General features: G+C 37.0%; 2 protein-coding genes and 1 pseudogene across 3 annotated transcripts in view; all 3 read left to right on the top strand.

Moving 5' to 3' along the window:
• The first annotated feature begins 5,018 nt into the window (after positions 1-5,018).
• Positions 5,019-7,362, top strand: LOC101305156 (box C/D snoRNA protein 1-like). Its single transcript, XM_004295846.1, has 5 exons — positions 5,019-5,238; positions 5,330-5,531; positions 5,628-5,696; positions 5,781-5,913; positions 6,491-7,362. The coding sequence occupies exons 1-5, from the start codon at positions 5,019-5,021 to the stop codon at positions 7,085-7,087; spliced, it is 1,221 nt and encodes a 406-aa protein (XP_004295894.1). The 3' UTR covers positions 7,088-7,362.
• Positions 7,363-8,598: 1,236 nt separating this feature from the next.
• Positions 8,599-10,690, top strand: LOC101305450 (annotated as a pseudogene). Its single transcript, XR_184383.1, has 2 exons — positions 8,599-8,657; positions 9,151-10,690. The product of XR_184383.1 is annotated as a disease resistance protein RPM1-like (transcript).
• A 780-nt stretch (positions 10,691-11,470) lies between these two features.
• LOC101298400 (12-oxophytodienoate reductase 2-like) overlaps positions 11,471-13,505 on the top strand; it is a 3,399-nt gene continuing 1,364 nt past the window's right edge. Inside the window, exons 1-4 of the mRNA XM_004294463.1 lie at positions 11,471-11,636; positions 12,341-12,481; positions 12,576-12,706; positions 13,189-13,365. Coding sequence (XP_004294511.1) covers positions 11,566-11,636; positions 12,341-12,481; positions 12,576-12,706; positions 13,189-13,365 — 520 coding nt within the window. The 5' untranslated portion in view covers positions 11,471-11,565. The remainder of the gene's footprint in view (positions 11,637-12,340; positions 12,482-12,575; positions 12,707-13,188; positions 13,366-13,505) is intronic.

A 13,505-nucleotide genomic window follows, 5' to 3' on the forward strand; every position in this document is an offset into this window, starting at 1 on the left:
GAGAGACAGAGAGAGAGGGAGAGAGAGAGAGAGGACGAAACTGAGAATGATAAAAAACATGTGATANCAGAGAGAATGGTATAATGGTCATGTAAAAAGTGTAAAAATAGACATTTTTATCATTTAAGATGTTATGAGGTGACCATTTTATCATGTAACATGTTTTAATGATGATCTTTTTATCAAGTGGAATATTTGAAAACTATTTTATCATTTGTACCTTCAAATGGTAGTTTAGTGTTATATACCCTTTTCTTTTTTATGTGATTAAAACCATAAATAGAAAAAGAAGCTTGAATTCATGAGTTTTATTGTATTCTGGGTATGTCATTTATGAAATAGAATGTTGTGTCATGAATCTTTTATTGATTAGATTGTAAATGCATGTTTGTTTGGGATGTTTAATTTGTGTTATGTTATTTGGTTATGCACACAAGGTGTTTGAGGAAATGTCTGTGAATGAATTTTGGTGTTTTTACTCGATGAGAGCGCAGTGGACCTTGATGTGCTAGCGAGGGCTGACCTTCTCAAGTTCTTGAGCAAGGAATGTGAGGAAAGAGATGCTACACGCTGCAAAGAGTTGCGCATTAAAGATGAAACCTTAAGAAATACGGAATTCTGTCTAGATTTTCAGTCAAATTCGACAGCAAATTGCAAGCAGCTTAGAGACTAGTTTAGTGTTATATACCCATTTTCTTTTCTGTTTCTGATTGATTTTTGAGAGGTTTTGTTTATGCTAGAGACTAGTTTGAAGTGTTTGATGTTGTTAGCAGAACCTAGGTTCTTTTGAAAAGCTAAATATTATTAATTGTGAATCCTTTGGTTAATCGGTTTTCAAATGAATTCGGGGCTTTCAGCTTTCAGTTTTCCCAAGCTGTGATTTATATTTCTGGGTTTTCATGCGAACCTTCGATCATTCCATTATTTGTCGATATATATTATCAAAGTTATTAACTAATGCAAGTTTTTGCTTTGAATGAAAATACACGAATTGCCAAACAAGTATGATGCCCAAGTGTGATGTCGAAGATCAAGTATTCAAGCTATAGGGGAAAGTCTTTGTATGTTTCTCTGTATGATTGAGCTTCTCATCCATAAGTGATTGGTTTTTTACTTTTATTTTTTATTTTTTTAACGTGCCTTTCCTGATTGATGTGATTAGGAATCTGATTTGGGATACAAATTTGCTCCCCACCCTCATACCCACCTACCTAAATGAATGTCACTTGTCCATTCTCTTTAGTACGTGACTCTAACCATGGTTAACAACCCAAACTCACAATAATAAACTATATTATTTTCTATTAACTTCCCACAAAAAAAATTATTAGTTTTTCTTTTCCTATTCTAGTCTCCTCTCCAATGTCGACCCTAATTACCCACCTCATCCTCTTAGAGCAAGTCCACCCTTGGCTTAAAAGCATGACCCAAGTCTTAATCCATGTCAAAAGAAGACCCAGCAAAAATAAAGCAAGTCCACCCACAATTTTTTTTAACCCAGGCCTTCACTGGGTCTTCACCTGGGTCAGACCTATGACCCAGGCATCCATTTCTGAAGACCCGGCAGTTCATTTCCACCTCAGCCCAAAACACGGGGCCCTGCAGACGTCAGCCACATGCAACAGCAGTAGACGCGAGGAGAAGACGCGTGAGACACACGAACAACGTAGGTGCGACGCGTGAGCCCAACGCGCCGTCTTTTGTCGTCTCTTCTGTGGAGACCCAGCCCCACATGCACGCCACTCATCAAGCATAAGGCTGACAGTTTGAATATTTAAACCCAACGGTCAGTTAATCTGCACCGTTGGTTTACTTCCAAAACACAAATCCGACGGCCCTGGAAATGTCACATTTTTTTTAATTAAATGAATTAAACTGAATGAAAAATGCTACAAAAATCCCAACGGTAAGCAAGAAAATATTAAAATAAAATTATAGAATCCTCTATAAATACATATCACCCTAGGCAAGGCAATATGGATATCTAGATTGCGTTTTTTTTTATGTTATATTTGTGTTATTTTTAAATAATTGTATTATGTTTTTTTTAGGCTTGGCCTGTCAATTTAAGTCATGAAATAAATATTCTAATTTTAATATGTTATTTTGTTTATTTAATCATAATTTTATTAATATATAAAATCATTATTCACATTCAAAATACCTTAAATAAAATTTAATAAACAGTCACTGCCACGTGACGACCTAGAAACAAAAATCGTGGGTGGAAACTGCAGCCCAAAATCAGTGTCACGTGGCGGTCCAGGTCTCGCCCATGACCTAAGCCTTCCCAACGAAGACCCAGAGGGTGGACTTACTCTTAGACCTAATCGTTCCACCCGAGATTGGAGAGGATTGAAGGTGGTGTGGTTGAAAGTTTGAGTTTTAAGAGGTGGGTTTGAAGGTGGTGATGAATCTGCCAATCTGGTGATGAAGTAGATGATCGATTAGAAGGTGGCCGGGTTTTGGTTCTTTTTGTCTGACATGGGGTGGTGTTTGTGAGAATGCCTCAAATCCCTCAATGAACCATAGCTGCTTGTATTTTGGATTAGCTGTTTGTATTTTGGATTGTGTAGAATTGATTCACATGTCCATTTTGTTTGTGTTTGATCGACTAGCATGATTCTCAGAGGTAGGAATGACAGCAAGCTACTGCCTCCTACTATCGAGATCACTGCCGGGCCATTCCTTCCAGTTCCGTCGCCGACGGTATGGAGCTCTGATTGTCATTCTCCCTAAGTAACAAACATCATATCGCAGCCCTCTAGAGAATGCATAAACAGATCACACTACTTGCACAAACCCACAATTCGTTCATAGTCCAAAACCATCTCAACAGAATCAGATGCAAAAGAGAACTAAAATGATTTAATTGTTTAACCTCCCACACTGAGAATGGAGAGGAGATAAGAAAAGGAAAAGAAAAACTTGGTTTTTTTTTTTTTTTTTTTTTTTTGGTAACAGATGGATTTAAAGTTGTTTGAAAATAGTATAATTTATTATTATAGATTTGTGTTCTAAACCATGATTAGACCATCTTCCACCATAGACTAAAAGGCCAAATTTAGCCTATAGTCCCACCATGCCATAAGCCAAATTACAATTCTCAAGGTAAAAAATTTAGCTTGAGTTATTTTGTACGCCAAATTTGGCTTATGGAATTGGTAGCCTAAAACTAAATATTATTTTATTCAAACTTTATATTTTGTTCTTAGCATCTAAATTGAAAATTCATTATTAACAAAATTTTATACCATTGAGATAATCTCGACGAGATCTTTCATATGAGCCCCATATCGAATATATTTATATAATTTTTTTTTCATGATTAATTATTGAATTAAACAAATAAATGACAAAATAAAAATAAATGGTTTTACTTAAGGATTTAGTTTACGGTGGGAGTGCTTCTTTAGGCCAAAATACTATTAATCTTAGCTTATGATGGGAGAATTTGGTAAGCTAAAAATAGATTCTATAGAATATTCTTGTTTTATAAGCTAAATTTGGCTTGCGATGGGAGATGCTCTTAAAGTCATTAAAGATAATGAACATGTGTCATTCATCTAGGTGGGTGGGTATGAGGGTGGGAAAATAAGGGTGGGGATCGAGCAAATTTGTATCCATCTGATTTGTATTATTTTTCTGATTTTGAGGGATTCTGTTTTTGATACAAGTATGCAATATGTACAATTCAGTTGATTTTGTTTTCAAGTATGTCATTTGTGCCATTTGAATTGGTCATTTGAGAGTTAATGATGCTATTTACGTATGTATATATGCATATCCCTATAATAATAAGTTCATTGTATTTCAATAGTTTCAATGTATTTTGGAAGTTGTGCTTTTGTACTGTCTAGGTGATAGCTAGTATCTGATCTTCTATAGAGTTTAGTATCATCTTATCAGAGGTCACTGAATTTTGTAGCAGAGAGAGATTAGCAATTGTTCAACAACATCAACCACCTCAGCTGAATTTTGTAGCAGAGAGAGATTAGCAATTGTTCAACAACATCAACCACCTCAGCAGCGCGCAGGCAATCTTTCTAGTACGTTCTATTGTGTGGTGGCATGTGACTTTTACTCTATAAGACCATCTTTAGCAATGTTAGCCATTTTGCAGTCTAATTTTAACCAAAATAGCTAAAAAGTCATTGTGGCTAGTCACTTAGTGCATCTTTAACAGATTCTCTACTTTAACTCCTTAGCTATTTTAGAGTGCGTGCTTAGCTTTTTTGGATGTTTTAGAGCAACTTTAGCAGACTCTTTATTTTAGCTTTTAACTATTTTAGAAAGCGTGTTTAGCTATTTTTGATATTTCAGAGCTCCAGAAAACTAGCCAAAATTTAGCTATTATGACTTTTAGCTATCTCGCTAGCTATATTTAGCTAGCGAGATTACTCAAATGAGGCTAGCTATAATTTAATACATTCATTTTAAAATATTTTAGGTAATATATAAATACATTTAAACTATTTGATCTTTATTTGAAGAAGAATGTTGATGTAATGCTAGCTAAAGTAAAGAGTATTGATGCAGCCGTATTTCTAAAGTGGCTAGCTAAAATGACATTTTAGCTAATTTGACAAAAAATTAACTCAAAAATGGCTCACTTTATTAATACCTCTACACCAGTACTCTCTGTTTCAATTAATGTTTGATTTATATTATTGATTAAATAAAAATTAATTTAAATGTGTTTTAATATTACATAAAATTACTTTAAAAGAATACATTTAATTAACATAAATTTTACAGAGCCTCATCTCGCTAGCTATATTTAGCTAACGAGATATCTAAATATTAAATAGCTAGTCATTTGCTGGTCTGTTGAAACTGGTAAAATTAATAAAAAAAACTAATAGAGAGAGAGAGAGAGATGCTACTAAAAAAATAAAAAAGACGAAGCCAAGCCCATATACATATATAGCATTCCTAGCCAACTGAAAACCCTGATTTCTGATAAAACCTCTAGTCTGCCTTCGCGGTGCGGCAGCTGCTCTCTTTGCCTGATCAGAATGGCGGAGGATGGCGAAGAACCAAAGGCAAAGGCGAAGGAAGTGTTATGCGAAGAGTGCAAAGCCAAACCCTCCAAGTACAAATGCCCCGGTTGCTCCATCCGCTCCTGCAGCCTCCCCTGCGTCAAAGCTCACAAGTCTCGCACCTCTTGTTCCGGCAAGAGGAGCCAAACCCACTTCGTCCCCATCTCCCAGATGGACGATAATCTCCTCCTCTCCGGTACCCATCTCTATCTCAATCTCAATATCAAATATTAATATCTTTATGTTTTCATTTTGTTAAAAGAAAAGCTCCGAACTCTATGTTGTAGACTACAGTCTGCTTGAGGAAGTGAAGAGGGTTGCTGATTCTGCTCAGAGGTTGAGAAACAAGCTGTGCAAATATAATCACTTCAGGCTGCCCTTTTTTCTTAAGTGCCTCCGCAATGCTGCTTACAGCCGCAGAACAAAGCTCTTGTTTCTGCCTCCTGGGATGTCTAAAAGGGACACTAATCAGACCCGATACGATACGAGGTTTGTTTCGGGTTCATGTTCACGGTTTCTTTGTTAGCAGTGCATTTGAATTTGAGTAATTGCAATGTGATCGATGTATGTTGTTTGCTGCTGCAGGAAAAAATGCATCACTTGGACGATTGAGTGGCAGTTTCATTCGACTGACGTTGTTCTAATTGACCATGGGTGGGTCTACTGATGATCTGATTTGGTAGTGTAGGTTTCGGTGATATATTTTGACAACTGATGAATATGTTCACGTTGTTGCAGAGTAAATGAATACATGAACCTCTCTTCTGTTCTTGAAGACCATTTACAGCCTGGGCCGTGGAATCATCAGCTGAGGCCATTCTGTACAGAGCAGCTGGATGGTCTCAAACTTTTCATCCGTACACGGCCAAAGGTTTGTCCTTTTGTCTCTGGTTGATGTTTAATAATTTGATGTGAGCATTTAGAACATAAGGTAGAAACCTGAAAATAGTTCCTGCTGGACTCTCGGGCAGGTTAAGGATAATCAGTCAATGTTATTTTAGCCAAGACTGCTTTAATCTCAGCAGTGCTAGCGCAATTACAATTTGGGTTTGGTTATATGACATTCCTGTACAAGGCCTTGCTCATTACTGATATGTGTATGTCTGCTTTTGCTTTTGGTGCTTAATCTCTACGAATTCTGGATCTTTTAGTGTTACATAAGCTTTGCTCAACTGCTTGTTGCTGGACTCGCAATGTTCTGGGCTTTCCCGGATACCACTTTCCCTTGCAGGAAACATATGGGTAGACATTTATAATACTAACTGTATGCCATAGATGGGTAGGTTTTGGGTGAAGGTATATAGAGATATTAAGGTTCGGATATGGTGAAAATCTGTGTTCATTGAGTCACACTGGAGCTGTGTGTTAAGCACTTAAGCCTAGATACCTATTTTGATTAGAATGTCGCCTACTAAACAGTTGTTTTTTGTCTTTGCCTGTGATTACAGGGTACCAGGTCACCTTACCGTAAGTTAGATTTGAGAATTCCAATCAGGCAGCAATTAGCCAACCTGGATATTTTGGAATACCCTGTCATATATGTTTTTCTTCCTTCACACAGTATTGATTTTGAAGTAGTTAAAGATGTCACTCGTAATGTTCACAAACAAGAGATTCAGAATTATGGAAGCATTGACCCAAGTGCAGGAGGTGTGCCTTTTAAGGAGGAGGAAATAGAAGAGGACAACAGCTGCCCTAAGGTGTTAGATCTAATGGGACATGAGACTTCAGTTTCGCTGCCTCATCCCAACAACAGCAGGTGTGAAAAAGAAATAATTAATTCATCAGATAAAGCTTTGCCTGCAACAATAGCAGCAGAAATTGGTTCACGTTCCAGCTCCAAGGATAAGGAAAAAGGACTTTTTGAAGACATGGAGTTTGATTTTGATCAAGGCTTAATAGACTCTTATTCAGATCTTATTGCTGAAATTAATCCTGATGATTTTCTTGATTTGGATGGTGAAGGGATAGATAGAAATCTTTCAGGTATCAGGGATTTCTTATTATCAGATGATGACATAGAGGAAGGGCAAATATTAGAATGATGGGACTCGTTAGATTCCCTGAACGGAATCAAAAGAGGGAATTTCAGAGGAGCATAACCCCCTAGAGTTCGCTGACAATTTCAAGTATAGTGCCTTTGGTGGTATTGAGCTGGCTGAATCATATACTGCTGAGTAATTTCTATAATATCCGATCTAGGAAAGTTGGATTTATTTGTGTGAATTCTCAAGTGGTATTTGTAGTACTAGCGTTTCCATCATCTGTCACTTCTCAATTTCTCAAACTTAAGTCCAGAAATTGGTTTCTGTCCTGGTTGGACTCTGATTCCTCCTCCAGCTTGATGCAAGTAAGAAACTGGATGTTTAGCAACGGCATGGTACCTATACTGATAGTCAGATGTTTGTTGTAAGCTTTTTTCTTCATTATTTTTAATTTTGTAACCGTTCTGATAGTTGAGTTCTGTTCTCCTTGCAATTTATAGTGACTTTAGACATTGATAAGATGTGTAACCGCTTTGATGAAATTCTAAATGAACCAATCAACTTGTTCATGACCTCCCACAGTTGTGCTATGTCCAGTCATATAGAAATCTGAATGGCGTTTGTGTTTGGGTTCCTATTTTGCACTTCATATATTATGATAGCGATCATCTTTCCACCTTATTGCATAATTCCATAATCTGATAGGCTACTGACCATCAACTGTTTTTGTATCCTCAGTGCTGAGTTTTAAGCCCCTTAATGATGTTAGATTGTCATAGCATACTGAGCATCTCTCATTTTTTTCAGAGGGCCATAAATTAAGTCTTTAATTTCATGATTGATCACTACATTTTTGATTTTTGATTGGATTTTTGAAGTAATGCTAATTCAAGGAAGATATTTGCTCTATAGTAGTCTATGTTGGTTCGCTCGATTGCAAGGATGGCCACATGGTTCAACAAGTTCTTAAACCTAGAGGTACAATATTGGTATATTACATAGTAATCAAATTTTTTTAATCCAATTCGATAAATCCACTATGATTCTGCTACTTTCTATCTTCTTTTCTGGGCTTATTACAAAATCAATTTGGAAGGGCTACTAACTGATCAATTTTGTATATATGTAGTTAATTTTTTTTTTGTATTGTTTTTTTTTTGTTAATAATAAAGGATTAGGCGATATTAACCCCTCGGAGACAGACAATATAGGAAACAAGTCCCACCCTTAATCTCAAAGGAGAAGGGTCTGTTACACTCTGGGAGCCCACCGCCCGTTCCCTTATTTTTATTTTATTAATAATAAAAAAGAAAAGAAAATTACATTAAAAAGGGGGGGGGGGGACATATACCCTTACCCCTAAATCTAAAGAACAGGCTAAAAGAACACCAACTCATAAAAGAAAAGTTAAGCATATCATAAATAAAGAAAATCATCCATACGAAGGTATATATGTAGTTAATAAAATCTTGCTCACCCAAAAAATCTATGCTAGATACGAAATTCAGGAGCAATGGAAAGTAAGCATCATATTGTCATCACATTTTGCTACTAAACATTATAGTCATCCTATGGCAGTCTCATGTGCTTTAGGAGCAATAATCCAAGAGAATGAGGAAAGATTAGACAGGTTGAAGACAAGAGACGGGAACTGAAAGAGAAATGCAGGTCAGCCTGTTGGCCTTTACTGCAGTGACAAAAGCATACTACTTGCTCTATGAAGATGTGGAAGTTTTTGTCTGTGTAAACAAGAAAACTATCACACATTTATGTATCTGTTGCCATCATAGAGTCACATCAAGCACCATTGTTCAGACTCTTCATCAATAAACTAGTTTTCGATATGCTTAGCAGTAAACATCACATTTTGCTTGAAAATAGTTTACAAGAGCAATAACAGGCCGGCAATTAACTAAAAAATAGAAGTTGGTAATTTCATTTGCGAGCTTCCCTTCTAACATACCCTATCACCAATAAGGTCTAATAACCTGTATATATTGCTATGACTCTTCTATACATGCGATGAGACTTGAGAGAGATTTTATAACACTATATTTAAAATACCAGTGAAGGAGAGATGGAAGAAGGCAAGGACAACCATGAGGTCAAAGGTGAGACATCAGGTTCTCCTCCTCCTCCTCCTCCTCCATCTTGTCATTTCAGTTACGTTTCAAAGAGTTACCTGATCATCTTCAACAGTGTTTAATGTACTGTTCCATCTTCCCTGAGAGCTACCTGCTTTCAAAAGCGGCACTTATCCGATTACTAGTGGCCTAAGGATTGATAGAAGAAAAGGCAGGGAGGATTCTGGAGGATGTCGCAGAAGAATATATATGTGAATTGATCAACCAGCGACTGCTTCGAGTAAAGGATGAACTTGATCGGAGAAGAGGGACACAGTTAAGGGTCCCCTGTCGTCTTCAAAAGTTCTGTCTTGACCAACTGAAGGAAGGAAAGTTTGCAGCCTTAAAGGTTTTCATTTGTTCAGACATCAGACAACTCATATCTCAAACGAACAATCTTCAACTAACTGCTTTGTTCCTGCTAGAAAAGGAAGATCTCTCTCAACATGATGGTAGTTGGCTACAATTTGATGGTGTGAACACTGTAAGAGTGCTTGAGCTGAAAGATACCAAAATCAAGAAGTTACCAGATGAAGTGGGAGACCTGAAACACCTCAGGTATCTTGGCTTGAAAAGCACCGATATAGAAGAGCTTCCAGAGGGACTAGGCAGATTAGAAGCCTTGCAAACTTTGGATATTAGATGGTGTGGGGATTTAACAGGCTTGTCAGCTGAGATACTCAATCTTGTAAGGTTGAGGCACGTCAAAATGTACAAGACCAAAGGCGTTTGTGGGATGAAGCTACCAGTAGGAATAGGAAAACTCAGAGATCTTCAGACATTGACAGGTATATACGCTGGTGGTGGAACTGCAGCTGAAGTAGGTAACCTGATAGGGCTCAGAAGACTCGGAGTGATGGATGTGGATGAAGAGAATGTCACTGAGCTATTTGCCTCTATCGAGAAGATGCTGTGCCTTCTTTCCTTGTCTTTAGAAGCAAAGTACAAGTATCCTCAGGAAAAACTTGTCCTCTTGGAGTCATTCTCACCTCCACCATTTCTTCAAAAGCTTCGCCTTGAGGGAATACTAGAAAAGCTACCTGCTTGGTTTGGTTCCTTGGAAAGGCTCACAAGCTTAAGATTAGGTTTCTCCCATTTGTCTGAGAACCCATCATTGGTGCTTCAAGTCCTACTCAACTTGAAAAGCTTAACCCTTTGGGAGGCTTATGATGCAAAGCAAACAGGGAAAGAGTTCTGTGGTGCTGGTGGATTTTTCAAGCTCGAGATTCTCATCATTGCTTCTCCTGTTCTCGAGGAGTGGACAGAACTTGAAGAGGGAGCACTACCTAGCTTGAGGTACCTCCACTTGCACAGTTGTGTGCGCCTGAAAATGTTACCTGAAGGTTTGCAGTCCCTCACCAAACTGGAGCAGTTGCATTTGCTGCCTATGATGGATGATCATGCAGAACGGCTGAAACCTGATGGTGGGGTGGAGTATTACAAAATTAGGCACATTCCAGAGATATCATACATTACCAATTCTATGATACAAGAAATCGTGAAAACTGGAGAAGGAGGAATAGAAATGCTGCAAGGATAAAGTTTTCCGCATAGGTCTTTCAATGTATAAGCATAGTCTATATATGTTCTTTATTAGATATGCAGTATTTAACCCTTTTATAAGTTTATAAGCTTTCAAATTGCAACCATGGCAGTGAAATAAACCTTTAAGGAACCAGATAGTTGCTATTAACAATTTTTTTTTGTTTTCTATTGGAGTATTTGGTAAACCTTAGACATTTCCCATTGGAACTGAAACAACATTGAACCTCTAAGAGGCTTGAAGATTCAATTAGACACACGGATTCTGCTCAAGATACAAATGCCTTGTCACTTTTTTTAGAAAGAAAATTTTAAAAAACCCTTAGCCCACCTCACATTTATATATGTCAATATTTTAAGTTATCACCTCAAGGCTGTCAGTTAAGCTAACTAACCAACTAAACCACTGCTCACCGTGTGGATTTGCTTGAATACTCTATTGCCTATTGGCCTACACAATTTGAAGTCTTTGTCCCTGCCTGCTGAGAAAGAAAGCATTCTTACAAATCCTATTCCAAATAAATGCCGAGCCACTTGTATCTTATCTTGGTGCATAGAAGACTTTCTATCTTTTACGCATTCAGTTTGAACCGGTATTCCTGATTGTTGGTTGGAAATGCAGTGTTGATTGTTGTTTGACATATAGAAGTTGCACTGAATACGCTCCCTTACCATATAGAAGATTATGCCTTGCTGATATTAAAAATGTCATCAACGACAATGACAGCAACTTCATTATATGTATGAGATTCAATTACACATGCAAGGCATCTTCCTATCGTTCCTACCTAAGTGTTCTGTTTCTTCCTTTTTATCTCATCTACTGAAACACACCATCATTACACAACCCAGAAGATAGTAGCTACCTCTAGTATGTCTGCTCAAGTTCCCACCATTTCTCTCCTCACTCCTTACAAACTCGGAAACTTGAATCTTTCTCATCGGTAATTGACTAATCTTTGCTTCTGTATGAAATTATTTCACTGATCAAGATGGCTAAGATCCCAAATTTTTGTAGTTTCTTAGTATATATTTATAGCAGGGGAGGTACGTTCTTGTTTAAACTGGTTGTTGATCTTCTTTACCTATTAGTAGGCGTTTGTTATGTCTCAGTTGGCTAACAAGAAACTATAGAGGTGTTTATGCTTCTGTTTTCTCAAATTTATTATATTGAGCAATTTAAGTGTAAAGCACTGTGATACAGTTTATATTGCTCTCTATGCATGACCAGATAACTTTATATGTGATGATCTTACTTCTGTAGTTCTGCATAGTGCCTACTAAGTGCTCTCTATTCTTCTAATGGAAAAAGCCTCATATAGTATCAAAATGCTGCATTCTCTACAAGTTTAGGTACCATGCTGCATATATTCTTTACAAGTTTAGGTGTACCAAGTCCTTTTCAAGTCGGCTTACTAGCCTGCTTTCTCATAGGAAATCCTTTTTCCTTGGAATTTTTCAGAACTGGGTCTGGCGGTGTAACTAATTCTTTGTAAATAACACACATCTTATGAAGATAACAAAACAGTACAATACAGAAGCACCAGATATTAGCATCAGGAACTAAATTTTGATAAAAGATGTGATTTATCAATAAGTAAAGTATTAAGGATGTTTCATTTCAATCTTGATTGTTTTCTCTCTCCAGAGTTGTTTTAGCACCGTTGACTAGACAGAGATCATACAACAATCTTCCTCAACCACATGCCATCTTACATTACGCTCAGCGAACAAGCAATGGGGGCCTTTTAATAGCTGAAGCCACTGGAGTTTCTGACACAGCTCAAGGGTAAATTAAGTTAGAGTGGCTTTCTGGTTTTGTTGATGATCTCATATCAAATGATAAACATCACTCGAGTGTTTACTGTTTTTCATATGCAAAGGTACCCGGATATGCCTGGCATATGGACAAAGGAACAAGTGGAAGCATGGAAACCCATTGTCAATGCAGTTCATGCTAAAGGTGGTGTATTCTTCTGTCAGATATGGCATGCAGGAAGAGTTTCAAATAGTGGTGCGTACTTCACATAGACATTTATAAAATCACTCTCATAGTTTTATCACAAACAATTGTGAACCTGAAATAGAGCACTGAAGCTTTAAGTTCTCTATATTATCATGAATAGCATTTTGGTTGATGAAACTAGTTTGATATAAAAAAATTGGTCGATTTGACTGTTGATGTTGTTGCTCAATCTGCGATACATGTTTTTATGACTTGACAAGATTCCAGGTTGGTAGTGATAAACAGAACCATGATATGCTTGATTACTGATACCAAACTGTAGAATATGAAACATGGAATGGATATGGTTGATTGTATCCAGAGATCCATGCATATGTTAGCAAGCTTGATGCAAAGTAATAGGACCATTTGTCAACTTCATTATCAATATTAATGATTCCTGTGCTATCGTGGCTATTGATCATTTGATCATGCTCAAACAAAGCCTTCTGTGTTCAGATTTTGATTCTTCTAATCTGTTCTGCTTTCAGTTTTGCAACCAAATGGACAAGCTCCAGTCTCTTGCACTGACAAGCCACTAACCCCTCAAGTACTATCTAATGGTGTTGATGTTGCTGAATACACACCTCCAAGGCGATTAAGGACGGATGAAATCCCACATATTGTCAATGACTTTAGACTTGCTGCAAGGAATGCAATTGAAGCTGGTAATTTTCTTTCAACTTGATTATAAAATAAAACTAGCAATATTGATTTTGAGCTCAAGCAAAATATAATGTAAGTCTGTAATTACCTTATCAAACATAGTACAAAGGAATAAACTGAATTACTAAAATATATATATATA

The sequence above is a fragment of the Fragaria vesca genome, linkage group LG3, assembly GCF_000184155.1.
Source record: "Fragaria vesca subsp. vesca linkage group LG3, FraVesHawaii_1.0, whole genome shotgun sequence".
Lineage (NCBI taxonomy): Eukaryota > Viridiplantae > Streptophyta > Magnoliopsida > Rosales > Rosaceae > Fragaria > Fragaria vesca.